At 48.4% G+C, this 26,088-nt stretch overlaps 9 protein-coding genes across 9 annotated transcripts; 2 read left to right on the top strand and 7 right to left on the bottom strand.

The window, feature by feature from the left end:
• Positions 1-1,577: 1,577 nt before the first annotated feature.
• On the bottom strand, positions 1,578-5,994 carry N7458_011425 (uncharacterized protein; the record flags this gene model as incomplete). Its single annotated transcript, XM_056914807.1, has 3 exons — positions 1,578-4,103; positions 4,158-4,840; positions 4,896-5,994. 3 exons carry the CDS (start codon positions 5,992-5,994, stop codon positions 1,578-1,580), a joined length of 4,308 nt encoding a protein of 1,435 aa, XP_056759561.1.
• A 3,061-nt stretch (positions 5,995-9,055) lies between these two features.
• On the bottom strand, positions 9,056-9,880 carry N7458_011424 (glycoside hydrolase family 128 protein; the record flags this gene model as incomplete). The annotated part of the gene is made up of 1 exon (XM_056914806.1): positions 9,056-9,880. One exon carries the CDS (start codon positions 9,878-9,880, stop codon positions 9,056-9,058), a length of 825 nt encoding a protein of 274 aa, XP_056759560.1.
• Positions 9,881-13,586: 3,706 nt separating this feature from the next.
• Positions 13,587-15,070, bottom strand: N7458_011423 (uncharacterized protein; the record flags this gene model as incomplete). Its single annotated transcript, XM_056914805.1, has 4 exons — positions 13,587-13,751; positions 13,819-14,257; positions 14,316-14,560; positions 14,621-15,070. 4 exons carry the CDS (start codon positions 15,068-15,070, stop codon positions 13,587-13,589), a joined length of 1,299 nt encoding a protein of 432 aa, XP_056759559.1.
• A 629-nt stretch (positions 15,071-15,699) lies between these two features.
• N7458_011422 (MBL fold metallo-hydrolase) lies at positions 15,700-16,880 on the bottom strand (the record flags this gene model as incomplete). The annotated part of the gene is made up of 3 exons (XM_056914804.1): positions 15,700-16,240; positions 16,322-16,462; positions 16,531-16,880. 3 exons carry the CDS (start codon positions 16,878-16,880, stop codon positions 15,700-15,702), a joined length of 1,032 nt encoding a protein of 343 aa, XP_056759558.1.
• Positions 16,881-17,588: 708 nt separating this feature from the next.
• N7458_011421 (DUF4267 domain-containing protein) lies at positions 17,589-17,969 on the top strand (the record flags this gene model as incomplete). Its single annotated transcript, XM_056914803.1, has 1 exon — positions 17,589-17,969. One exon carries the CDS (start codon positions 17,589-17,591, stop codon positions 17,967-17,969), a length of 381 nt encoding a protein of 126 aa, XP_056759557.1.
• Positions 17,970-19,758: 1,789 nt separating this feature from the next.
• Positions 19,759-20,109, bottom strand: N7458_011420 (uncharacterized protein; the record flags this gene model as incomplete). The annotated part of the gene is made up of 1 exon (XM_056914802.1): positions 19,759-20,109. One exon carries the CDS (start codon positions 20,107-20,109, stop codon positions 19,759-19,761), a length of 351 nt encoding a protein of 116 aa, XP_056759556.1.
• Positions 20,110-20,754: 645 nt separating this feature from the next.
• Positions 20,755-21,768, bottom strand: N7458_011419 (uncharacterized protein; the record flags this gene model as incomplete). The annotated part of the gene is made up of 1 exon (XM_056914801.1): positions 20,755-21,768. One exon carries the CDS (start codon positions 21,766-21,768, stop codon positions 20,755-20,757), a length of 1,014 nt encoding a protein of 337 aa, XP_056759555.1.
• Positions 21,769-22,656: 888 nt separating this feature from the next.
• N7458_011418 (putative histidine acid phosphatase) lies at positions 22,657-23,325 on the bottom strand (the record flags this gene model as incomplete). The annotated part of the gene is made up of 2 exons (XM_056914800.1): positions 22,657-23,104; positions 23,189-23,325. The coding sequence occupies 2 exons, from the start codon at positions 23,323-23,325 to the stop codon at positions 22,657-22,659; spliced, it is 585 nt and encodes a 194-aa protein (XP_056759554.1).
• A 1,179-nt stretch (positions 23,326-24,504) lies between these two features.
• Positions 24,505-25,253, top strand: N7458_011417 (frataxin family protein; the record flags this gene model as incomplete). Its single annotated transcript, XM_056914799.1, has 2 exons — positions 24,505-24,861; positions 24,981-25,253. Coding segments are annotated over 2 exons (630 nt in total), but the record flags the coding sequence as incomplete, so codon positions are not given.
• Between the last annotated feature and the right edge of the window lie 835 nt (positions 25,254-26,088).

Raw genomic sequence — 26,088 nt, 5'->3', positions numbered from 1 at the left:
AAATACCCGGTGTTTGGAGTCTGTGGGGGTAGGGGCATGCTTAATGGGTTACATAGACCTGGGTTTTGGGACAGGGATCTCTTCATCATAGCAAAAGCATATAACGGTGCTGTCTTACGTTCAAAGTTTACTCGTCTTAAAGATTCTCATAATTTAGATCCCGTGCCCTGAAATGTACGGGATAGGACATACACTCCCAATATTTTCTGCGGGTCTTAAGCAATAGTCTGTACGTTCTCAGGAAGGCTAGAGCAAATAGACAGATTCCTTCCCGATGTCGCCTTTGGTACATTATCCTGATCTCGCGATGACTTGGTCCACGGATTGCCCCATTGTGTGTCTTCTTAGACTCATTCACGGCTTATTCCAGTCCCCACATGTAAGCCATGGATATGCTCAAAGTGTAAGGGCTCGTCTGCCACTTATTGATATCGAAGTCTGGTTGAAATAGCTTCTTGTCTTCCTTCTTCAAGTCGAACCCTCGAATGCGATTGCAACAGCCACACTCTGTCGTGCAATGACCCCACCCCCTCAGCCTGTCTTGAACCGGCGGTTTCTCACCGCAACATTTACAGCTTCGACCGCAGCAGCCCCCTCGTCTTGCGCAATCATTCCGAAGCCAATCACTTATTAAACGCCAGCCATACTGGCTGTGCAGTGCTTTGAAGCCCTTCTTCAAGCCTTCCACTGGACATCCCTCCTCGAAGATATACATCTGTCTGTCAAGACGCCAATACTTCAGCTTGAGTTTGTGCGCTTCGTCGTGCAATGCGCGTATCTTTCTCTTCTCCTGTCTCCCGAGGAAGGCTAACAATTGATCGATTTTACCCTTAACAAATTGTTATCGTTGGACTATTTCGGCTAGCTGTATGTTGACTTCTATGATTGACTGAGCCCAGGCGTTGATGTTGATCTCATTCCCGTTCGAGGACTTTCTCTCTTCCACGTATTGCTGTATATGTTGGTCTTGAGCAGCTCTCCATTCTTCCAAGTCCACAGGTTTCATTTTCTTGATGCTATTCCCTTGTGTCTTTTCGATCATTGCCGATTTGTTTAGTGTTGACAATTTTGTACTCCTTGGTTTGTCCCTGGGAAAATCCTCGCCCTGAGTTATCCGCGACCAGATATTCCATTTTGTTGATCTTGGACGAGAACGATGACGCTGTAAAGATTGATGATATTGTTGTTCGCACTTGAGAATCACAGGATGATGATTTTATGGAATTTGGTATCTCCGTTCCACGTTCAGGGTCCGGTTGGCCCCGACTTGCCAAACAAAGTTTAGAACCTGCTATTTTGGCTTGCAAGCATCATCACAGAATCATAGTAGTAAAATTCAAATCAAATATTATCAATCATATAATATGAGATGATTGGGGAGATATACTACGGCATAGGATGCACAACTCCAGTGTGATAGATAGGAAGGTGAAAGGAAACCCAAAAAAGAATTGATCGCTGATGCCCATTTCTATGTCAATCTATATACAGTCTATGTCTATGTCTATTTATGAATTGGCAATTTAGATATCCTCTCACCATCCTTCTACGATCCAAGATCATGTCCGGCGTGTAACCTATTCGGCCTTCTTGGACGCCTTGGTCCTCAGCTTCATAAGACCAAACACAAGCGCATAGCCCGATATGGCATAGATGACAGTGATTCCTGCATCCCTCCATCCATAATAGTAATGGTTCACGTTGAGTGTCCGCAGGAAATCACTTCCAGTGCTGTACTCACAGACCTTGCAGCCCGAGGTAGCATCTGGATTCAGCAAATTGACTCCGCTGCCTTTACCAGTCAGGTAGTCCGCCAGATACTCGCCACAAGTACCATTGGTCGGATCGAAGAGTGCAAACTCGTTCTCATTGCAGGTTACTTTCTGTCCCCATAGACCGAAGGTCAACATGCCGTTGACGACATAGTTGAACGGGTTCAGGTAATACATCCAGTACTTCCAGAACACGTTCAGCTGGTCGTAGGGAACGAAGACGCCGCAGAACAGCACGAGAACACTGATGATCAACGGGTTGACAAGCGCCGCAAAAGTTGGGTTCGGTGCATACGCGGCAATGAACTGCCCAATCCCAGTGTAGATGAACTCGTAGATCAACATCATGAAGAAGATCGCTCCAGAGCGGTTGGAGTCATGAGGCAATCTCCAAACTGGCCAGTACCAGCAAACAAAGTAGAGAACGGCGCAAATGCAAAGATACGGGAACTCCGAAACGATAAGTCCAGTGACGAATGCGATCCAGGAATACATCTTGGACTTTTTCTCGCGGGCATCGTAGATATCACGGCGCTGGATGAAGAGGGGTTGGAGTTGGTTGATGACACCCGGAGCAACGAAGACAAAATTAAATATGGTGAACATCTTGAGCTGCAAAGCGGTCACGCTGGGACCGGGTCGCCAGAACGAGAATCCATTCAACATTGCCGAGATAATGTGCAGGGAAAATTTGTTGTTGACATAGGCGGTATTACGGAAAAGTGAGACGTTCATGCGATGAGTGACGATCTTGATTTGTTCCCAGAGAGGCATGGAGAACTCGTAGCCGTCATTAACGGTACCTGGTGGCTTGCTAGCAGCAACTTCGATCATTCTGTCCAGCTCAGTGATCATCTGGTGCTGTTCGGCAGAGTCGAGCCAGATCTGATGCCAGTCTTTGTCCTTTACTTCTTTAATGCCACCAGTGACGACATCAATCATGAACTCCGCCGGATTCGCCTCTTGAGGACAAATGGCCCCGTACTTGCCGAAGTACTGTTTGATCGTGGCCCCATTGTCGCCGATATCACCAAAGTAGACAGTTTTCCCACCTCTTGCGAGGAGAAGGAGAGTATCGAACTGAGCGAATAGCTGAGCAGAAGGCTGGTGAATAGTGACTAGGACCGCTTGGCCAACATCTGCTAGCTTCCGAAGGAATCTGACGGTGTTGTACGCGGATTGACCATCAAGACCTGAAGTAGGTTCGTCCAAGAAGATAAGAATGCTAGGTTTTGAGACAAGTTCCACTCCAATTGTCACACGCTTTCGCTGTTCAACAGAGAGCCCATTACCCACAGTTCCAATAAGAGTGTCGGCGAGATCGTGGAGTTCCAAGAGGTCAATAATTGTTTCAACGTATTTGAGCTTCTCTGCCTTTGGAATGTCTCGAGACTGTCTCAGTAGAGCAGAAAACTCCAAGGCTTCTCTCACAGTGGCATAAGACTCGTGAACATCCAACTGTTCACAGTACCCTGCCATGCGCTGGAAGGAGACTGGCAACTCGCGGCCGTCAACCAAGACGGAGCCTTTTATGGTACCTTCGGTCTTGCGTTGTGCGAGTACATCAAGTAGGGTTGTTTTGCCAGCTCCAGAAGATCCCATAAGAGCCCCGAGCATGCCGGGTTTCACCCATCCATTGATATTGTCCAGGAGAACTCGGTCACCACTCGGTGTTTTGACTGTGTAAGTGAGGTTCTTCCAGGTAAAGATAGACGTGTTGCGAACAAGATTGTCATCATCGACTTGAACTGGCTCATCAGTGGTGGTCCGAGCAGCACGCTTCTCGTCTTTTTGAGCTTCCTCATCACTGCCAACTTGATGTTTCTTGAGATTCTCACGGGGAATGAGAAGGGAAGATCCAGATGCAGCACCAGATTTCCAGAAACATGTGAACACAACCGTCAGGACAGCGAAGAAACCCCACCAGGCCCAGACAACACCAAAGTTCCGCCACATCTGAGAATGCTTGTAGTGAAGGGATGAGAGGTACTGGTCTCCTGTCACGAAATCGGCACCTGGGAGAGCACCGCCAACCCCCGCACAAGACTTATGAGCGGATCCAACGTTCTCGTATCCAGGGCCACTGGGAATCAAATTTCCACCAACACATTCGATGTGCTGGCCATGAAACTCGTTACTCAATGCAGCTTGGAAGGCGTATGCAAAGGGATTGGTGTAATATAACTCGAGGAACCAATTCTTGATCTGGGGCTTCGGGATCATATAGCCTGCGTACATGACAATACCCTTGACGGCTGTGCCACTGATCTTAGATGCAGCTTCGAAGGTACTAAAGGCAGCCCCGATGAATCTGAACAACGCAGTAATGCACTATAAGACAATTAGCACTAGGCGGGTGATTGATGAACAGAAGTAATTTCTTACCAGGGTTGTGATGAAAAGAATAGCCCAGAAAGTGAAAAACGCCGCTGCAGTATGCTTCAATCCAGCCATCCAGTAGATCACAACCGAGAAGATCGTGCATTGGAACAGCAATACCGGGAAATCCGCAGTAATCTGAGCTAGACAAAACGCAGCCGGATGATACATGGCAAAAGACTTGTGCTTTGTCAGAATAGGACGACCTTTGAATGATTCGGTGACCTCCGACATAGCCACAATGCAGTTGTATAGCAACGAAAAGAATACGGCACCGCCCTTAGTGAAAAGACCTGCAGAGGTGTCTGGAGAGTTGTAGAAACAAGAGCCGGCAATCAATGCCATGACACACGACAGAATCTGTTTGATCAAGAACGTGCTCTTCTCGCCCCAAAGGATTTGGTACTGTCTGGCCGTACATGCCATAAGCTGGGCCCAGAAGCTGGTAGTCAAATCACTGCCTTTAGGTAGGTGTTTAGACTTCTCCCAGGCGACAGATTCTTTGAATGCCTCCGTTCGCTCGGCAGCAAGGTCAGTGTCGGGATACCCGTACAAAGACACTTCGTTCTTGTATGTTGCCGAGTTCTGGTACTCAGTCAAGATCGCATCAGCCGTCCGGGGGAACCTGTTCTCCCAACCAGGTCTAATCTTTCGTTCGGTCGGAACGGTCAAACCCGTGAGGAAATCACCTTGAAAGTTAAGTCAGGACATGAAAACGATAAGTCAGGGCTGTAGATCCCATACCAATATTGGCACCATCCGTGTATACAAATCCAAGATTTTCCATGAATGGTTTGGCTTCTGCTGCCGGGCCATAGTAGATCTGCTTTCCTTCATCGAGGACCAGAACCTTATCAAAAAGATTATAGATTCCATTCCCAGCTTGGTAGAGCGTCACAATAGTAGAAAGGCCTTGCACGTCGGTCATGGCTCGAAGGGCTTTGGCCCATTCCAGGGCCGTAGAAGCGTCCAGTCCTCTTGTCGAGTTGTCCCAGGTAAAAACAGAGCCTCTCGTAGCGAGGCACTCAATGATAGATACTCGCTTTCTTTCTCCACCGCTCACACCTCGGACAAATTCATTGCCAACTTTTGTATCGGCAGTATGGGCGATACCCATGGATTCAAGAAGGAACTGCTTTGTCTCGGCGGTATATTCGGCAACGCTCTTGGCTTCCCCGGGGAGGTGGTAAGGGACTTTGAGCTTGGTAGCAAAGTGCATCGTCTGGCCCACTGTCAACCGAGGGTAAAAGAGCTCTTCTTCGGTGTTCATCACAATTTGACCTTGGTATTTTGACGCTTCTTCCGGAGTCATGTTTCCAAACCGGACATCTCCGGTGATGTTTTTGTATCCTTCGCGACGATTGGCAAGCATCTTGAGAAGAGTAGTGCATCCGGATCCGGGACGTCCAAGAACGAGAAGCATTTCACCGGGTTTGACACATCCATGGCTGTTCGACAAGATCGACTTGAGAGGTGGTTTCCGCCGGAAGTCTTTGATGAGTTGAGCAACGTTGAATTGGGAGATCATGTTCTCTTTGACTGCTGCTTCAGCAGCAAGAACCTCAACCGAGAGATTTTGCCAAGTGACTCCTAGCTCGCGTCTCTTGAAGCCAGCTGCTTCGTCGCGTTCGGCATTCCGAATGACTTGCGGTGTCATATGCCATTCTGCAGTCTTTTGGGGAGGCGGAACGACAGAGGGATGAGGTGTTAGGGTCTCGGCACTGCTGGCTTCTCGGAGGTTTATATCAGGAACAGTAAGTGTGTTGAGGTAATTCACGTTCCCTTCTTCAGTGGCAGTTCCGGGAGGTGAAGTGCTGTCGTATTCTTTTTCGTGGTCCTCCATGATGGAAGCGAAAATGAGGAGTGGAGATTGGTCTTTCTTGTTGATTATTCTGTCTGAAAATTGGGTGGCAGTGTATAGTTATAAGATCTGCCAGTACCTTCGGATCTATAGGATCGCCAGCCAGGAACCGTCGTCTAGATCCGAAGAGCCCTGAAGAAAGTGGAGCCAGGGGCCAGGTAATAGGCATTATGCCTCTCTGTAATCACTATCTCTTGCAATATTCCGTATTATATTCCGTCAATATGGACTAGTATTAGGAATAGCTGGTGTACTATTGTACTTTTTACCATTATGAATAGGTTCATGGGCATAAATGGAACAGCACGCCACCCGAGTTTCCGTCTATGTGGGGAACTCAGCATGTAAAAATAGCCAAACAGGAAGACTGACAGCTCAACTATATGCCTCGGACTGAATGCCGAGATAGGGGTCTGACTTGAGCCGCCAGGGACGGCCAATCGGGATCTTCCTCGGATTTCTTTGTCTTCTTTCTAGGTTCAATGTTGCCTGGACGGATGGGTCTTGACTACATGGGATCCGCAGTATAAAGCCGACCTGAGGCATATTTCTGTTTAATTAATAATCAGATAAAGAGACTACCGATGATAATGAATGATATAATGATATGCAGATGTCGAAACAATTCAAGGATCCTGTAGGGTAAAAAACGAAATCCAAGGCCTTCAGATCATCATTCTGGGGTAATACCCTTGTTTTTTATGCAAGGATTTATACAAACCTCAGCACGGCAGATCTATTGTTTTTACTCTTCATCGTCATCAAAACAGATCTACGGATATAAAACCATGGGTCAGAGATCCCGTCAAGGGCCGAATTACGTAGGTATGTTGCTGGCCGGCTTGCCGGATAGCAACCGACGGTTCTGCCGATCTACCCGGCCGAAGACTAAACAGGCAATTTACAGTCGTCCCTAACATTCATTATGGGTCTAAATCAAGACTTGGGATTTGTGAACTGCCAAATACAAATCGCGGATTATAAATCGGCTTTTCCTTCTATCATTCAATGCATAAATACAGAAAGTCTTCGTGGTGAATGTTATTAACACGACTTTCACTAATAATCTGAACACACCGATCTGTGGAGCTTCTAAGCTTCGTTCCTGACAGAAAGCATCTCTCCCAAGGTATCTCTAATTATACTGGGACACATTTGAAGACTTTTAGAATCGCAATAGAATGAATTTTGGAAAAGCCTTGAGAAGAACGTCAATGGAAGATGCAAAGCCAAATCTTCTAATCCTTTCCCATGTTGCTAGTTTAGACGTATCCAAAGATACTGTCTTTCACATGAGATATTGTACTAACTCAAGGGCTTTAGTGTATCAATGATGCCTCCGCTCTCTTATCAAGCCTCGGTCCGAGCATAGCAAAATACCCTCTGCCGCGGAACCCGGGCTGGCCGGTGCCGCAGCATTCGTGACTTTGCCGAAAGAAAGTTCATTTCCTACCTTGCGGCCAAACAAACTCGGGCTGAAAATAAGCCTAAGTCGTCATTTGCTGTTTAGGAAACACCGCGCGTCGGATACATCAAGAGTATGGCGTGTTGAAGGATATAGACGTCAGTATCCGAGATCCGAAGGCTACTCAGGTTCTACTTCTCGGCGGCATTTGGAAGAATCGGAGGCAATGATGGGGGATTATCCTGAACGACGCAAAAAATGACGAGCAAAATGTAAAAAAAAGGATAGATATGGCTCTTTGTTCGTTTTCGTTGTGTTACGAATTCCTTTGCTTCAGGTTGACAGGGTGGTAGAGACAGGCAGATGGCTATAACTCTACCCAGGAGACAACGACCTGGTGTTGTCACGGGCTTGCATTCCCCAGAATCAGTAAATATAATTTTGTTCACCAAGAAGATCCGGAAGACATGTGCAAAGGGATTCTCAAGGATAATTGGGAACGCAGCCAGAAATCTTCAAGACAAGAATTTCAACACGGACGTTTGCATCAACACTCTTCAAGACTCAGTCTACTAAAGCCGGCTTGGACGGTACGATCAGGTAACATTTGTGCCTGAGGCGTCAAATATCAAAAGGGCAGTCCTGGTAGGGGTCGATTACTTATCACGTCTACTTTTCTAGGGTGGCGTTTATCATTCTCTATATGTAGCCTGTCATATAGGATGGATGGGACGCGGACAGCAGAGTAGTACAGTCAACCCTTCGGGACCTCAGGAGGTTGCCACTACATTTAGTATGTAGCACTTTGGATAGTAAGATTCTACTTCTTCAAAGCCTTGTCCTCTAGGTCAGTACCTATTGTATTCTCGGGATGCTGAGGGAACAACTGTTGACTTGCGTGCGAATAAGGTTATGCGAGATTATGATTCGAGTCCTACATCCTACATTTGGGACCCGGTCAAACCGGTAGCCTTCTCGTCGTAAGCCCATATTCTCTTTCATCTTCCATGTTTTTGGGGGATCTCGCTCCTACCTTATTTCATCCGGGTGGTGGGGTTGACTCAGGCATGACGAAATAAGCACCAATATAAGCGACCAATATGACCCGCAACCAATCGGATCAGATAACGCCCAACAAAGTGGCCACCAACAAAGAACCTCTCAACTCTCGGCAAGTGAAACCGCCCTCCCCTCAGATTGTGCATAAGACCAGTTGTTTCTTGCAGTTTACTCGCGGGCTATTTTGGGAATAGCCGCTAGATATCTAGGAATGAAACTCCGAAAGAAGGAAAGAATATTGAATCAAGTAAACTCAAATCAACCGTTGGTTATTTGCATGCATATGTGATAGAGACCTTTGTGTCAATCCCTAAGTATCTGACAAATAAAGAGAGAACGAGCACTGAATCGGAAAAAAGAGACAATCCCGGACGAGAAGAGGCCCGTCATATTGCGCCAGAATAGATACTAGGATACTCGGGGAATCAGGGAATAACGAGTGAGCTCCCATCCTAGGACGCCGGATAACAGAGGAAAAAATCCCTTCATCTCTTTTATGTTTCTTCTTCAACCCCATTCACTTCAAACGGATTGAAGCACTGTGGACGTATCACGCACACGCCCTCGCAACCCCTAGACTTAGGAAGTGTAAGTCTGACCAGCCTGGTTCAGGGTGGTGTCGGTGAGGAGGTAGTTATCAGCGCAATAGAAGTACGAGTAGCGGGTGACGTTAGTCTGGGCGTCGAGCCAGGGCAGAACCGTCTGGAGGAAAGAAGAGGTGGTAGCAGCATCGATGACACCGCCCGCATCCTGGCTGAGCGCAAACTCGGTAACCCAGACCTCGGACAGACCGTAGCTAGCAGCAGTGCTGACGGCCTGCGAGACGAAAGACTGGAACTCGTCGGCGGTGTCGCCGTACCAGTGAACGGCCAGACCGCTGATGCCGCACGACGAGCAGTCGCTCATGAACTCCTGGAACCAAGACAGACCCATACCCGAAGTGGTGGACGAGGTGACGGCGGGTGAAATCAGCTTAGCCCTGCCGGAGTAGGGAGTGATGTAGGTCTGGTAGTAGCCGGCGGCCTCAGATGCGGACATGTCAGCCTGGGAGGTCATATCGGGCTCATTGAAACCCAGGATGTAGTTGCTGCCGGAGGACAGGGCAGTCTCAACGGCGGTAACCCAGCCACCGAAGTCCCTGGCACCCCAGAGCATGGGGACATAGTCGACGTTAGAGGGCAGGCTGCCGAACATCGATGAGGCCCAGGTGTAGGCCCAGGAGATGGTGCCGGTGGAGGCTAGCGGGGAGACGAGGGCGATATCATTGTAGGCGGCACCACGCTTGGAAGTATTGGTGGTGCTGTTGCGCTTCTCTACCTCGACGGTGATGGGCTTAGCAACTGGGATGGCGAGGGCCGAGGTGGCGAGGAGGCCAGTGGTGAACAGCTGGGTGAAGGAGACCATTTTGATATGTTCAGAAGAGATATGTACTTGTGTTTTTTGTTCACAAAAGTAAAAGGAATGGACAATTGAGAAATTTCGAGAAGGCCTGTTCTCGAGAAGGAACGAATATGTTCGAAAGAAAGGACTCTAGACCGTGCACGGCACAGGCAACTAGAAAGATTGAAATGATCGAAGAGTGATCTCAAGGATCGGAAAAGAAAGGAATTGTGAACTGACACACGCAGACTGGGGAAAAGAAGCACAGAAACAAGGAGTCGAAAGGGAATGAGGGAGGTTAAATGTCAAATCCGCCGATGCATTGTGCGTCAAACTTTACTATCAAGTCGTGCGGTCTTGGGCTGGAACGTCTTTCTTCACGTCTTTCATCTTTTGCGCCGAGCAAGAGAGGGGCCAAGTGGAGGTGTCGCAAGAGTTACCAGGCTGCCATTGGTCCTCCGGAGGCAAAGGCCATGCAAAGTGGCACCTTAACGGAAGTCTTCACCATGAGAGAGCTGCGTCACCCACGGAACGGGATTTCCAAAAGGTTCACATCGTAACGGGGAAAGGCAGGGGCAGACAACGATTGGATCTCAGTGCCTTTCTGACAGGCCGTCAGGGCTGCAAATTTGATGATTGGCCAGTTTGGGGCCTGGCCATACATTTGGGCTTCAGAGAGACTCTTTTTCACCCTTTTTGAGTTAGTTCAGGCCCCGTAGTAAACTGTACAATACACATCCTCCGCGGCAGTGGGGCCGCGAGAATTCTCTTTGTCTTCTCGAGATGCATATCCTTGCGTACTCCACAGGCTAGATATCCGCAGACGCAGACCCCCACAGTAGCCTGGACCGCCAGTGAGACGGGGCCTAAACAAGATGTTCTCAGGCTGCGCTCGGGGAGTACATATCCGGGTTATTTTGGTGGTCATCAAAGGAAGCAAAGCACTGATTGCAATCGGGTCATAGTTGCCGGTGCCTGAGGAGAACAATGGCAAGGCGTTTCAAAGGGCCAGCCACCAGCAGTCGAGTCAGCGGGTATTGGATGCCCCCTGGCAGATATCTCAGGAACAATGCTGATGTGCGACCATGTGAGATTCCACATCAACTTGTGGAAGGAAAGAGGAGATGGTGGAGCCGAGCTGAACGAACCATGGAAGATGCTTGCGTAGGCCGCTCGGAAAGTTGAACAGGATGCATTTCGATTGGAGATCCAGTGGCGCGGTGATGTGGTTCCCTGGCTGGCCGCTCCAGGCACATGTACGCAAAAGAATAGAGGCAGTTTGAAAGGTGCATAACAGTGCAGACCGCTTTTCAGGCCGCCGGCCGAGTTCAGGCATTAACAAGGGTTAATGCCTAGTTAGTCAGGCGTTTAAAGCACAAATCCCATTTCTGCCAGCAGATACTGCATTATTTATGTATTTTCTCAATTACACCTAATAACTCTCCGTACTCTCATCCTGTGAATGGCCACCCAGTCCTTGGCACCAGGGGAATTGGCCCGAGTTGACCTATCACACATGCCCGTGTCATTCAAGAGCCCCTTCATTTGACTCGACATGCTCGAATGGCATTGCAGTCCCAGAATTAGGGCTACAGTGGTTGTGGTTGCGGTTAGTTTAAAGTGTGGACTACAGTACATGCGTGGAATGTGGGAGGTTTCCCGAAGTACACACGCACATGACAAGAACAAATAACCCTAATCAGTAATTGCGCCCATATCTAGTGATTTTATACCCTACAGTATATGGAGTATAGTATCCTCCAACTGCACGGTAATGAACTCGCGCACAATGGCAGATCCTGAACAACCCTTGCCTTGTTCTTCCCTCACCGCACAGAAAGAGCGCCACCACTGATGACGGCAGCGGCCACTCTCAGGCGATCCGGCCCCAGCACCCGATCGACGCCAGTGTTTCAGCACAACACCCAGACTCCTTCCGCCAGGCCTGGTCTCCCCTGTAGGCAATGCCCGCAAGAAAGCACACCGCGAACACGCCCCGAGTGGCTTGCTAACAGCGGGGGAGGACTCGTCACTCCTGAAACACCGCTAGTCGCTCTGCCCCTCGCTGATCATCTTGCTAGAGAAAACCGCTCACCAATGATCACTGGCGGAATACTCACTCACTAACTGACGGAGTTCTCCTACAAAGGTACTCCGGCATTTATTTCCCCACTACGCAAGGCCAAGCCTTACCGGACTGTGCGCCCGGTCAAACGGCGATGTGGCTTAAGGCGTTAAGGCGTTATGCTCTCTAGATTTTCGCCTGCTCCGATGGCACCCGAGCCTTTGGGTAGCATTTTCACTGTTAATGGCAGGTATAGGGCACAAATTATCTTTGATTTCGATGTGGCTGTCAAAGGAACAGGGCACATCGGCGAATTTCTTCCACGGTCATGTTTTTCCGATCGTAATGCTGACTGGGCTGCGTATTGGCTTCCTGGGGCTCCTATAGGTACATGAAGAGTCAATTAGGTTCGTGGGCGCCAGATCTCGGCGATGGTGCCAATGCCATACTAACAAGTGAAAATGATTTCCGAATGCTGCAGATACATTTTCAATTGTAGCGGTAAATGTTTGCCGGGGGTTTATGCTACTCCGGAGTAACGTATGGTATTCGTTAATCCAGAGTTCCCATCTTGCTGACTGACTGCCAATGGCAATTGCCCTTCGGGGATAGTTTTCAGCATGTACAACGAAACAATTTTCTGGAGCGAGAATTCGAATATATTCTTGCAGTACTCGTGCCCTTGTCTATATCATTGGATAGTTCTATGTCCCATTTCGCATTTCAATTCATTGATTCAACCTCCAACCGCTACCTCGATCTCAAGTCTCCTGAAACTGGACTTCCACATCCATCCCTAAAAATACACCTCAAAGCAATAATTTGCCAGGCCCAGTTAATTCACGTCTCCATATTACATATGTTTATTCTTAGCCACACATCAATATCATACAATAGTTCGCTTGCAAAGGCCACAAATTGGTCTATGCTGGTCCCCGCAGCCTAGCCCCGACTGCAACCACTCTACGGAGTAGATTTGGATGAAATAGTCAGCATAAATTATTCTGATTTCTAGGGATACCACGTGTTTGTGTGACAGGGGTTGGCCCTCCTTTCTAGGGCAGTTTACCTAGAACGGGATGCTCCCGTCTAGAGGGATACGGGCAGAGATGAGGGACGGAATATGAGGGCTGATTTTGAATTGGAATACGTATGGATTTATTCATTGTGTTTTCATCCAATCAAGACTCCTGGTTTTAGGCAGAGTCACCCGGTTTGAGTAACCAATCTGGGATGCGCTGCACCTTGACTAGGCCGATGAGACTTCTAGTTATTGACAACATTCTTTCATTGTTGTTCTTAAGGTCCAGCCTTCAATCGCATCTCTGGTATGTCAACAGGCATCGGATGGCTGTGAAAGATAACCTAGGCAGGTCTTGGCCGACTTGTCACCCTGATCGGCCCATTCGCGATACGTTTCCTTGATCTCCCAGATCGTGGAAATGGCCGAGGGACAGGTCGACCAACAGGTTTACTGTACGTGCCTGTAAGCACTGACTCATAGGTTTCGAGGATTTCTTTGATCGAAATCCTTCTCGGTGTCGCACACACGGCGTTTGAGCAAGTTTGAGGCCTCGATGATAGCCAGTATAGAGAAGTTTCGTCATCGTCTCAGACGAGAAAAACGCCGGCCACCCAACAGAGCCATCTGGCAGACTGGGTCTCTCAAACTCGGGCGAGGATTTGACGGGAATACAAGCAGCGGATTGCCACTATGAACAACAGACCAACGATAGACATGCCACCCGCATAATAGGCAGCCGGTCGGTAGGCAGCAGTTCCAGAATTTTTATCGGACAAGGAATAAATCCCAGCGGCTATTGGAGAGCCCTACATAACTCTTGTTAGCTGACAGTCTAAATAACAGAAGCACAGGGGCGATGATGTGGGATCTCACAAAAAAGTATCCGAAGAACCATCCAGCCCATAGGATCGGCAAGACACCCATGGTATTTTTGGCTCCAAACATCGATCCCACCGCAGCTGGGATTAGGCTGAAAAAGGCACCGCAACCAAGCCCATTAAGTACAATAAATACCGACAGCACAGCGACAGAGTCGGCAAAGGGCCAGATAGCCAGTGCACTTACACCTGCCAACAGCAGGGACAAGATAAGACTGTTCAACGGCCCCAACACCGCGTCGGCCAGAAACCCTGCGAGCACGCGTCCCACAGTCGACGCTACGTTCCACATTGCCAAGATAATAACTGCGACCCGTTGTGATGCCACAGCTCGCGCGTATATCGGAATGAAATATGACGGGATGAACAGCGGGAAACAGCCGAGTCCACTGCCCACAAAGATAAGGATAAACGCTCGCTCTCGGAAACGGTACCTGCAAGAATCATCCTGTCAGTATGGCATTTGTGCTGCTCCAAGTGACCGAAACGTACCATTGTAGTTGTGGCACAGGGTCAGCCGTGCTCTTCGGCTGCCGGATCATGCACGCCGCTGGTACACAAACGGCCCACGCGAGCAGACCAAAGATCCGGAGAGTCCATGGTACACCAACCTCCGATACTAGCAGGTTTGCGGCGACACTCAGGGCTGCGGCTCCGAGGCTGCCTCCTCCAAAGACCACGCCGGTAGCAAGGCCTCGGTATTTACGGAACCATCGCAGAGGGGCAGTAGAACATGGCTGGAAAATGTTAGAAATGCAACGATGAATAGATCGGATGGATTGATGTCATTATCATACCATAATCGTCAATCCTCCACCCACGCCAAAGAGCACGCTATGGCAAATGAATAGACCAGCCAGGTTCCCCGTCACCCAGCTGGCCAAGAACTCGCCCAGTCCCATGAGAATGGCACCTACAAAGGCTGTCTTCTGGTATCCAAATCGTCGGATCGTCATACCAACCAGTATACTCAGCGAAACCATGAACGAAGTGGCTAGCGAGCCGACGAATGTCAATGTCGTTAATGAAAATGTTGTCGTCTTCACAAGCTCAGCTCCTAATACACCCCAGGAGTAGATTACTCCCAAATAAATGAATAGCGAACATGACGCCGCTGCAACGACTAGCCATCCCCGCCAACCATCCATGTACTGATCTTGGTCATCGTCCAGAGCCGGTGGCTTATTGTCACCATTATAGTTGTCGGTATCGGAGTCGGTGTCGATGACTTCTTTATCTTCCCTCATTTTCTCAAACGAGAATGTGGTCGCACTTATTGGGTTGTCTGGTATCAATTGTTGCAAAAACCATGTTTTCTTTTTCTTTTACTTATGTGCGATTTCATCTGCCCTCGCATTTCGACACAAAAATATTGACCGTGTTGAACCGAGTAGTTAGTTCGGCTTTCGGTTTTGAAAATTCGATCCGAAGCCGAGGGGCCACAAAAGTGGAGTGTTCCCAACTTGACCCTCTTTTTTCCGACGGCGAGATGGGCCATCATAATTTGGGAAGACTGTTCAACTCTTTGATCGTGGTTTGATAGTTCCTCTCCATTCTTCGCACTTGAACAATTCTCGCGCCTCAAATGTTCGCATTGAGCGTGATCGTGATGGCTTCATTGGTGGAGGCAAGTTGACATCAGAATCGACGATGAGTCTGATTCTCTAAGTCAATACTTATAGAATCTCCGCCCGTTGTGCAATGACAACAATGTCGAGCAAAGCTTTCAAATGGGCTGTCCGATACTCACCGTTTGGTGTTCACTGGATGAGTGAGTACAGGTCTGCATCGATAAGCCTATCTCGAGTCAGGAATCTGCGCAACTTAAAATCAGTTTCCCTCCAATTCATATCAATGACCATCTTATCTACAAGTGCTATTCTTCAAAATCCCGAAGAAAACGCCATCGGCAACTACTACCCCAGCCCTTGATGAGCCAGTCATTCAGCGTCGCCGGAAACTCATCGATGACTGTCTTGATGCTAGCGTCGTGTGCGAAGATGATCAAGACGTTGTCAAGCGCGTCGAAGCGTTGCAGGCGAAGGATAGTCTGTTCCGCCTCGTCGGGATTATGGCAGTAGGCAGCGTAGCGCGCATCTCGCTGGATTTTGAAGAATGGCTGCGACCCGTCGTTGGAATGGGTGTTAAGGAAACCGGTAATGCACGACCGCGCACTCATTGGTATCGGTTGCCCCGGTGAAGGTCGCAGCTCGCCGCAGTGATGACATGCATCGCCACCCAGCAACACGAACGAGTCAGGGCTGCTGGTTGTGCGAACTAGAGCCGCCATGTGGCCCACCGCGTGGCCAGGGGTACTGAGTAGATATAGAGAGCCGTCGCCGAAGTAGTCAAGCGCTGGGAGTCCTAAGATGGAGAGGTCTGTCGAGGTAAAGTCGATTTCGCGGACAGAGCGGCCTCTAGTCAGTACCGTTTTCTCGGGTCAGGACGCTCCTTGGTTGTTTGATTGTGATGGTACTGGATGTGACACGGAGACTCACGAATAATCAGACGTCAATATCTCCGAGATTTCCTGGTCTGGGTAGCCGGGCATCAGGGCCTCGCACACACCGGGGCCAACGACCAGCGCGGTCGATGAGGGAAAGCGAGATGGATCACCGATGTGATCGAAGTGATGGTGGCTGAGGAGTCAGCTATTGATCTTCAAGGAGTGAAAAAAAGCGAATGGAGGAAAGAAGGAGCAAATAACCTCAGAACAATCGCCTCGACATTTTCAATAGGAAAATCGTGTGCCTCGAGGATGTCGAGCACGTCCTGTTCGCAATGAATACCCAACTGGTCGTTATGAATCTCAGCCACCGCAGTCGGTGGCAGTTTGGGCCAGTCCTTGCGTAGACCCAGGTCAAACAAGACAGAGCGGCCCCGTTGGTTTGTTATGACAAATGAGAAGGCGGGCACCGTGACGCGCTGAAGCCGTGGCAGGTCACAGTGAAAGTACGGCTCGAGGGGCAGGTTACTGAGGCTGGCCGAGTCAATGACCGAGATAGTCGCCCCTGCACCAGCTGGTAGTTTATCTTCCGATGTAGGTAATGGGTCCATACTGGCGGTCCGGTGGTGATTTTGATGGCGATGATAGAAGTGAAGCAGAAGTATGGGGTTCGGTCGTTTTCGGTAGGAGCAACAGGTCTATTATTTGCACCTGCAAATTAAGGTTTCCAATTAAGCTACCTAAGCTTCGACAAGGTAATTCGATAGGGATACAGTAATTCGGGGGGCGCCTACGGGACAGACCGGGCATTGTTAATGGAGGAGTGGAGGAGCACTATCTTCGGTACTATTCGATAATCTCTATCGGCATCCCCAGTATTGTTGACTTCGTTCATAACGGTGCTACAGTCATTCTCGAAATCGCCTTGACCAATACACACTAAGACTCTCTTTCTCGGCCCCACCGCCAAGGCCTTAGCGCCGATAATTTATTGAGCGGCCCGCGTTAAGCTGAGGGGCTCAGTAAAATGCGTCGTGTATGTTACAGTAATATGGGACGTAAGATTACATTATGTGTATGAAGTGAAAACCCATGGAATTCCAAGGTGGATCTCTGCAAATCATATGAGGAAGGCTACCTTGCGCCAAGGAACTTGATGATCTGCTGGGAGATCTCTTTCTCCTCCTCCTCCACCTCGTCCTCCTTTTGTGCGGTGTGTGCTAATCCAAGCTTAGACTCCACTCTCATCACATTCTATCAAGACAACGTAGCTTTTATGAGAACCATTCTATCACGACGACTTTATAAAATCATTCACCATGACACACCCTATCATCTTCAACAGCAGTCTCGGCCTGGGCATAATGCTCATCTCACTCGGCATGAATGCTACGCTGCGTCCCAACAATCACCTCAAAAGCCTTGGCTTCCCTGTGCCTAGCGATCCCCAGGCCAAGACGTTCAGCCACGCGCTCATGCGTATTTGGGGCGTGCGGAATATATCTGTCGGCCTCCTCGTCGCCATCTTGTGGACTACTGGTGATGAGAGGCTATTAGGCAAGGGCTTGTGTGCAGCCCTAAGCCTACCTATCACTGATGGTTTTGTTAGTCGGTTGGTTATTGGAGGCGGCGAGCTGCAACATTGGGTGTTTCCGCCTGTACTTCTGGTTATGATTGCAGGTTTATTTGGATGGTTTTGATTATGTTGGCGTGGGGAATAAGCTACTTGCTGTGATTTGATATTGCTTCTCTACTGTTAAAGGGTACAACAAATTGCTAGGTGTTGGTGCATATTGTGATATATCATCCGTCCCACGGGTCAAGCGCCATGCTTTGTTGAACGCCGTAATTATCATGGTCAACGAAGAGAACTGAGAGTCATTTTATTGGGCCTCCTATAACGACAGACTAAGGGTGAGTGATTATTAGTTGAGGCTTACACTATCAGGAGCCGTTGAGGGTATTGTTCGCCTACAAGCAACCCCTGCCTGGTCAGGATGGTCGTTGGCTCTAATATCACTTGTTGAGGTTCTCTGGGCCAAAGAGACACCCTCGCAAGTTATGACTAGTAAAGCTCAGAACTTAGCGCTGCGAGGAAGGGGTTAATATAATATAGAGTGAGCTGGCTGACTGGAACAGAACTAAGCACAACTTCGGAGCTAGCATAACTTTGAAAAGATAACCAGGAAAAGTTGCCCTTGGTGGGGCCTGTCACTTATGCATGATTCTGTCCTATTAGTTGGTGTATACTGTACCATTCCCCTACCTAGCATGGGTTAGCCCTAGACCCCAACGTCGTGAGATCATCGTATTATTACGACATCCAACTACGCTTGCTAGGTTGCCAAGATGACAAGTATCACAACCCTATTGGTGAAGAGTCAACTCCTAAACGGCCCCACTTTGTCGGATAGTGAGCTATACCAGCGAGCACTAGCAGGCTTCCAGAAGGCCCTCGGTCCAGATCACAATAGGGCCCAGCCGGTTTTAGAAAGACTGAATGGGTTAAGCATTACAGAGAGATAATAGTAGATAGCTCCCCTTATAGAACTGATAAACCTGGTTTCTGATCTCTGTTGAGATCGCCTAGGATAGGTTAGGGCAGATCTGGCATTACTTATTAAAGTTCGCAATTGTGTGATTAGCAAAGAAGACGCATACTATGCAGGCTAAGAAGAAGAGCTGATATCTAGTCAATCTTCAAGAACAAGGCAGCCAATGGCCCTCTCCTTGTTGGAATTGCAGAGATTCACACTAAGGTTCCATAGAATTCTATGGCATACATGTACGTATTAGGTAATATTATGCAGGGAGGTAACGTACCATACAAGATGTATCTTACAACGCGCCCGCTCAATAATTTACTCGCACTAAGACCTTGGCAGTGGGTCCGAAAAAGAGTTATTAAGTGTGTATTGGTCAAGCCGATTTCGAGAATCACTGTATCAGTGGAGTAGAGTTGTTGCGCCAGTCTAGGCCACTGTGGTCCTCGGGAATGCGGGCTAAACCGAAACCCGCCATGGCCTATTACGTACGTGTACTTGATGGCAGGTCCACTAGAGTGGAGCCCTTTTATCATGCTTTGAAGACAAACAGGATTATGATGTCGGAGATATTCACAGAAATAATCGGATAATCATTTAGATAAACTTGTTAATAGAGAGGAAGCTGAAGCACATAACGTTGCTGAAATTACAAATGTGGACTGCCACTCCGAATATAACAATATGTAGGGCAGTAATTAAGGTTATCAACCAATCCCCTTATCTTCTTTGCCGAATTCCACTTTGAAACCCGACCATTTCCGATTTCTATCCACCCTCCGTTCATCGGCCTCGCCTTTCAATTGGGGGGCAGTCTTTGCTGGGCCCGTCTGCGTGAGAAATGGCAATGACATTGAACTGCCCATTGACTGTCAGAAAAGGGAACTTTATGTAATATAGTAGGGAAAAGAGCTATAACATACTGATCCAAGGGTTTCAAGTTCACTTAGTAAAAGTCACTGCCCTCAATATCGACAAGCTGCACGACCTCAATCACAACTTGCTCATAGGGATGAGCCTTTCGCAACGCCTTGACCGAGTTGCGCATCACATCCTCGCCAACACACAATGTCTCAACTCGATATTCGGCGACTCGCTCAAGCTGCCCAGGCTTGCCAATGAAGGGGGTCGATTTTTCAGCTGGTCGGAACTGATCCATCCCCAGCACTTCGAAACAACACTCTCCATACACCCCTCCAGGATATGTCCCTGCGCCGGCAGTGAATACTGCTTGTTTGCAGGATTCCAGGTGAGAGGGGGGTACCCTGAAGATAAGTTTGTATTGCGTGGGAGACATGGCAGAATCGTGATTGTAACTTGGAAGAACTTAGACAGAAAAGGATATAGAAAGATGCAGCGAGACATGGATGCTGTTATGGAGTGGTCATTTAGTGTTGGCACTAGCTAGTCCCTTCTAGGTTAACGTAAGTGAATGATTACTCGCAGTACCAGATATCGGACGGAATTTCGCAGACTTGAACTGTACGTAACAGATTGTGCTACCGTGTGCCCAACATGGTGTATAGCCGTTGAGATCGTGGGTTCCACTCCCGCACGGGTATCGGCTTAGAGTTGATATCGGGAATAACTGTAAATGAAAAACTGAGATCCTGCAATAGATAGAAAACAAGTCAAATTGACGAGTCGAAGACCCGCATTGAGTATATCTCATCAGCTGGCTGTTATTGTTTGAAGACCAGCTCTGAACTTGGTATCATAGAGACACAAAATGAGACAAAATAGTAGATTGTTCAATGCTAATTCATAATTTGTAGCATGGACTAGCTGAAAAATATGGGATGGAGTAAACTAATCTCAAGATTGCCCTGCTAATTTAACAGCACAGAGGTCCATGTAGATGCAACAGAGGCTGCAAATCCTCACGTCCCTTTCTTCAGCATCCACAGACATCAACATCAGGGATCAGCAACAACGACATGCGCTACAGCCAGGGCGATGTCATATCGGGACCACTCAGGTACACATTGATCTGCATAGCCTGAAGCTCACCATTATAGTACTGAAGAACTTCGAGTGTATCTCCAGTAGCCCCAGTGGGAGAAAGCAACGGCATAATACCGAGGGCATTCATCTCCTCAATCCACACCTCCTGAGCCTCCTGCGCCGAAGTCATGGCGTCCGGGATGAATGCAGAGATATTCCCGTACGGATAAACCTTACCTGGAATTGTGCCACTAGTCACAACGAACCCCAACTCCTCGTCGATGACTAGGCCCACTCGTGCATTCGTGTCTGTGGGGTGATCAGAGGGCCAGACACAGCCCAAGGGATCTGTTGAACCAGTCCCATTCGTGCCTGGATCAACAACTTTCCAACCTAACTCGGTGAATTGACAGGCGTCGCCGACCGTAACTGAGAAATTACTAGACGTCGCGAACAGTGACTCGCTTAATGCCTCTAGTGTTGCTCTGCTGGCTTTCGTTCGATTAGCTGGCGGCGACATCAACACCTCGTAATTCGTTGGAAGTTCCGCAGCAGAGAAAGAAAAGCCATGATCACCGCGATAGCGATTGATGAATAGCTCTATCTCGGTGATTTGCCGATGAACCACCTTAAGTCGACCTCGAAGGACTGATTCCGTGGCGTCGTTTCCTTCACTGATATCTAGGGCGAAATATGCAGTTCCATTCGTGGTGTCGATTGCTAACAGACTGGGCGGGCCTGCTTTGGTGATGGTGCGCCACGATGTCATCATTCCGAGTGCTGCTGGGTGCGAATTCTCAGTCGCTCGGTAGGTCGGTGCCATCGGTAAGGCGTACGGATTATGAGCCACCATGGAATCCAGGACCTGGGTGACGATGTTGGTCATGCACACCCGAGAGCAGTGGCTGTTTGACGGGTTATCCGCTTTTCTACCGACTAGTGCAGCGGCAAATGGTATAACTGCCAGCCCAATTAACAGGCGTAGTATATTAAATGGACCTGAAATGCGCATGATGATGGATTGAATAGAGGTATTTCGATGCTGTCAGTTTGGTAAGAAGTTTTGCACAGCTTAGGTATGAAGCTCCTGAAAGACGTACCTGAGGGATTTGTCCACGCTTTGTACTCTTTTCACAGATCAGATTCCACGTATCTTTGACATACCCAGTCTATTGATGGACTAAGAGTCGGTTCACCAGGGCCGGCTCCACCCTCGGCTCCACTTTATAGTCGCATGGAAAATGCCGATCATAGCGTATTTGGATAACCAAATGATGGAAATGCAGTTCTTCGAAGTTGTGTCAGTCTCTTTCGGCTCGGGACCTCTTCAAAATTCGGTTTAGTACGAAAAGTTTTAGTGTGCAGTCTATTGGAAATCGGTCGAAGTGTGGGGTGGCTTGGTTGAAAAGAGATGAATGCGAGGTCGGGACATAATCTACCCTCAATTTTGGCTCGGAAACTCGACGCCGGTCAATGGAGGGGCTTTAGTTATGGAGGTGAAACTATTGAGTCTCATTCAAGGGATGATCTAGTGTTTATCATCTCAATAGGTTTATCAAATATGTGCGTGCATCGAATCATCCTCCCATGTTCCACTTGTACTAATGTGTCCACGCAATAACGACCATTTTTATGGTCCATAGATAGCCAAGGATGATGGGAGGTCAGTGACTCCGTAAGCCTTGTTGTAGCCACCAAATAACTCCCCTCTTCTGCCAATGAAATCATGAAACTTGTCCTTTGAACAGCTCCCACCAGGCCCATCCCGACATTCGACCAACGGCTGGGGACCTGCATTATTCAGAATCCGATAATACTTTCCTTATTCATAGCCGTAGCTCTGGCATGACATCTTCTCAACAGCAATATTGGTGAGAAACGGAAGAATTTCGCTACTCTTCTATGCACGGTTGTAGTTGATACCATTCTCAGACATAGTCTCGCTCACGTTATTTGCTCCCGTGTACGCACTATTATTATTCACACCCAACGCTGCGATGACAGTCGGTGGGACTTCGCGATGAGTGAATGATACGTATAGCTCTTGACATAAAGACTCGTCCTTCAATGTCGTGACACTGGCGTTGACCCACCGAAATCCGAGAACAGGAGATAGGCCCCGGCAGTATCCCGTGTTGTGGAAGTATATCAGGTCGTTCGCGTACTCAAATCCCAGCCACTCATCCGAGTTGAATAGAGCGAGAGAGCAAAAAGGAGAAGAGCCGCGAATAACGCTCTCATGCCCGCACAACTCGAACATGCCGGTTATATCACCTGCAGTAAAGTTGAAGGATGGTGCCTCGGCATTGAACCGTGCGATTATGGGCTTTCTATATTTTTCCGAAAGCCTAGATAGTCATCAGCATCATTTCCATTCAGTAAGTGACTGGTTAGCAGTCATACTGAGGATTGGTTGCTGCCGTAGGAAGAACTGTGTGCTTTGCAGCTCTTGTAAGGAGTCAATGAATTCGCTCCCGCCTTTTTGCTTTCCTCGGCCTGGGTTCAGGTTGATGAGACTTGTGTGATTGTTCGTAAAGCCGGAGATAAACGCCTGCGCGCTCTTCACCATCCGGTCCGCGGTTGAGGATCATATAACCCTGGGTGTTTCAAAATTCATGTATTTTTGATGAAGGCTGGTTCCGAGCGATCGAGCCTCTTGCAGGCCAACACGAGTAAGCTTTTCCACGTGCTCTTCGTCGATCAGTGCACTCCAATTAGACAATAACTTGAGTGTCTTTGTAGATGACCAGTCCTGGGACGTATTTTGCAACTTCTTCACGGGGGGCTCAAGATAAGTTTCATAATCGAAGTCGTTCGTGTATATGACGGCATGGCGGATCAAATAAGCCGCTCGAGTGAGATTGTAACCCCGTCGAGGAGGTGATTGAAGAGGGAGATCGTGGGAAGCAAAGTAAGGGGCAATGTCCTGCGGAGTGTTTGAGGGGATCGAATTGATAAGAAGAAGATAATACAGGCGTGGCAGTAAGTGCCAATAAGGAGAATCGGAGCTGCATTTCCCTGGTGACTTAAGAAGATGCTTTACTGGGCGGAAATTGATGGGTATTTCAGAGCAGTGACTAACTTGACTTTATCGCTATAATAGAATTGTTAGAGATTGGCCAGGTCGTACGTAAGTCTACAACATTACCTTGTTGTACTTTATCCAATTTCCAAGCAAGGAAACAACACTGACGTAGTGATCGACTGTATGGCAGTATAGTGGAGCCTCACATTGGACCATCCTTCTACATCGATGATGTCTACTAGTAACAACGGAAACTTTTGGCTATTCTTGATATATGGCTCCATCTATATACAGTAGGAAAGGTAGAGTTTGCTATTCATAATTAGGGTATCGCCAGCAAATAAGCTAAAAAGTCCTTCCTCATCAGGCTTAGCTCTGAGGTAAAGTGACTTTGCACGACATGCCAAACGAGAGAGAATCCAGAGCTTTCTTTAGAAATCTGCAATCTAAAATACACATTCAAAATACAGTATCTCCCTTGAGTTAGATTTGTCTACTTTAAAATGTTAAACCTTCCACTCCACCTTAGATCCTCCTACAGGTACAGTATGTATGTCAGTTAACCAATAATATCGTTTCCGGAAGCTATCCGTTTCGGGAAGGCGGTATGGTTGTACCCGACCGATGATGTAGGCGGACCACTTCTCCGCAGCTCAAGCTTCACTTAACCTTCCGAGGTTTCCCACATCCTTTGAGATCTTCAACCTCGCTCAATATCCCACAATGCTCTCCCGCAGTGTACCCCGTCTACTCCGTGCTAGCTCGACTATCCGAGCCTCCTCATGCACCTCTAGCACTACCCGCCAAGCCGTGGTTCCCCTCTGCCGCAGCTACCCAGTGCATCCGCGGACATTCACCTCTTCCGCATTCTTCTCAAAGGGCATCCAGCCTGACTCGGAGAACCCCCGGCCATCGAATCCTGAGAGTACACCTATTGCTGGCTTAGGTGCACATGTCACTGAGCCGTCGCCTCTGACACCGGAAGAATACCACGAGTACTCGGAACACTATTTCAATGTTCTCCTCGGGGAGCTAGAGAAGGCACAAGAGGAGGGGTCAGATGTGGAGGCAGAGTACAGCGTGAGTGATTCTCTCCATTGCATATCCTACCTATACTCAATTCTATTCCCCCTGCTATACTCCTCTCGTATTTCAAAATGTTTCCGACCAACCAATATCATGTACTGACCATCTCCCAGGCTGGTGTGCTCAACATCACCGTTCCTGCAATCGGCACCTACGTCCTCAACAAACAACCCCCCAACAAGCAAATCTGGCTCAGCTCGCCCATCTCCGGCCCCAAGCGGTTTGACTGGATTGTCGAGGGTGATCGCATATACGAGAAGCAGGACTCGCGCCCATTCGTGCACGGCCAATGGATCTACTTGCGGGACGGATCAAACCTGACGGAGCTTCTGAACACGGAATTGACGCTGCAGCTTCCCAAGGATATCTATGGTGAGGGTGCGGATGAGTAAGCTCATCTCTGTCTGGTCGAATGATACGAAGACCACCAGATGATATGTCAGAGAAGGGTCGATATCGCATTTGTCATAATCTTTTGCCCTTGATTGGGAGATTGGGCCACGGAGCACTGATCGCCTCTTCTAGGGCAGATAAGGCAGACTTTGTATTTTAGTTTTATGAGTGTTCAATGTCAAAGGACTGTCCGACTTGTCATGATTCTTTTTTCATACCTGATGTGATGGGCAGTAAATTTAGCGCGGGGGATCAAAGGGCGACTGGGGTGACTATCGGGCACGGCCACCGTTTGCCCTATAAAGGTTACTGTATGGATTCATATTACATTGACAGTCCGTCTGCTATGTTGATAAGCCACCTGCGTGTCATCGGTTAACGCGTCTCTTCTTAACGCGTCTCTTCAAGGCTGCTCTGCGGTAATATCATCCACAAAGTTCTCCTCAAAGCTCCCAGCCTCTCAATTGATCTCCAATGTTGCGTCTACGGCGGATAAGCATGGTTTAAACGGGATTTTTTCAGAAATAATTCATCTTGATTCGGCAGAAGGTTGACGTCTCCTTCCATTGTGAGCATAAGTAATCAACCCCATGCAGGACCTGGCCCGACTCGTTCACGTATTCCTCCACTCCCGTCGCCTACCACAGCAAGGCTATATTCTGCACTGCTCGAACCCTGGCTTTTCATTTCTGATATCCTACTGCAAGGTACAAACATAAGCAGGACTCGAGCAAGTGATCCATCAGAGGGTGTTTTAGGCAATCTCAAAATAAGCCAAACCTAACACCGCACTTCACAGTCTTGAACCTTGTAAACCTACAGCGGTCG

The sequence above is a fragment of the Penicillium daleae genome, assembly GCF_028827525.1.
Source record: "Penicillium daleae strain IBT 16125 chromosome Unknown utg000009l_segment0_segment0, whole genome shotgun sequence".
Taxonomy (NCBI): domain Eukaryota; kingdom Fungi; phylum Ascomycota; class Eurotiomycetes; order Eurotiales; family Aspergillaceae; genus Penicillium; species Penicillium daleae.
Note: the sequence above shows the minus strand (reverse complement) of the source record. Positions and strands in the feature narration are given on the sequence as shown.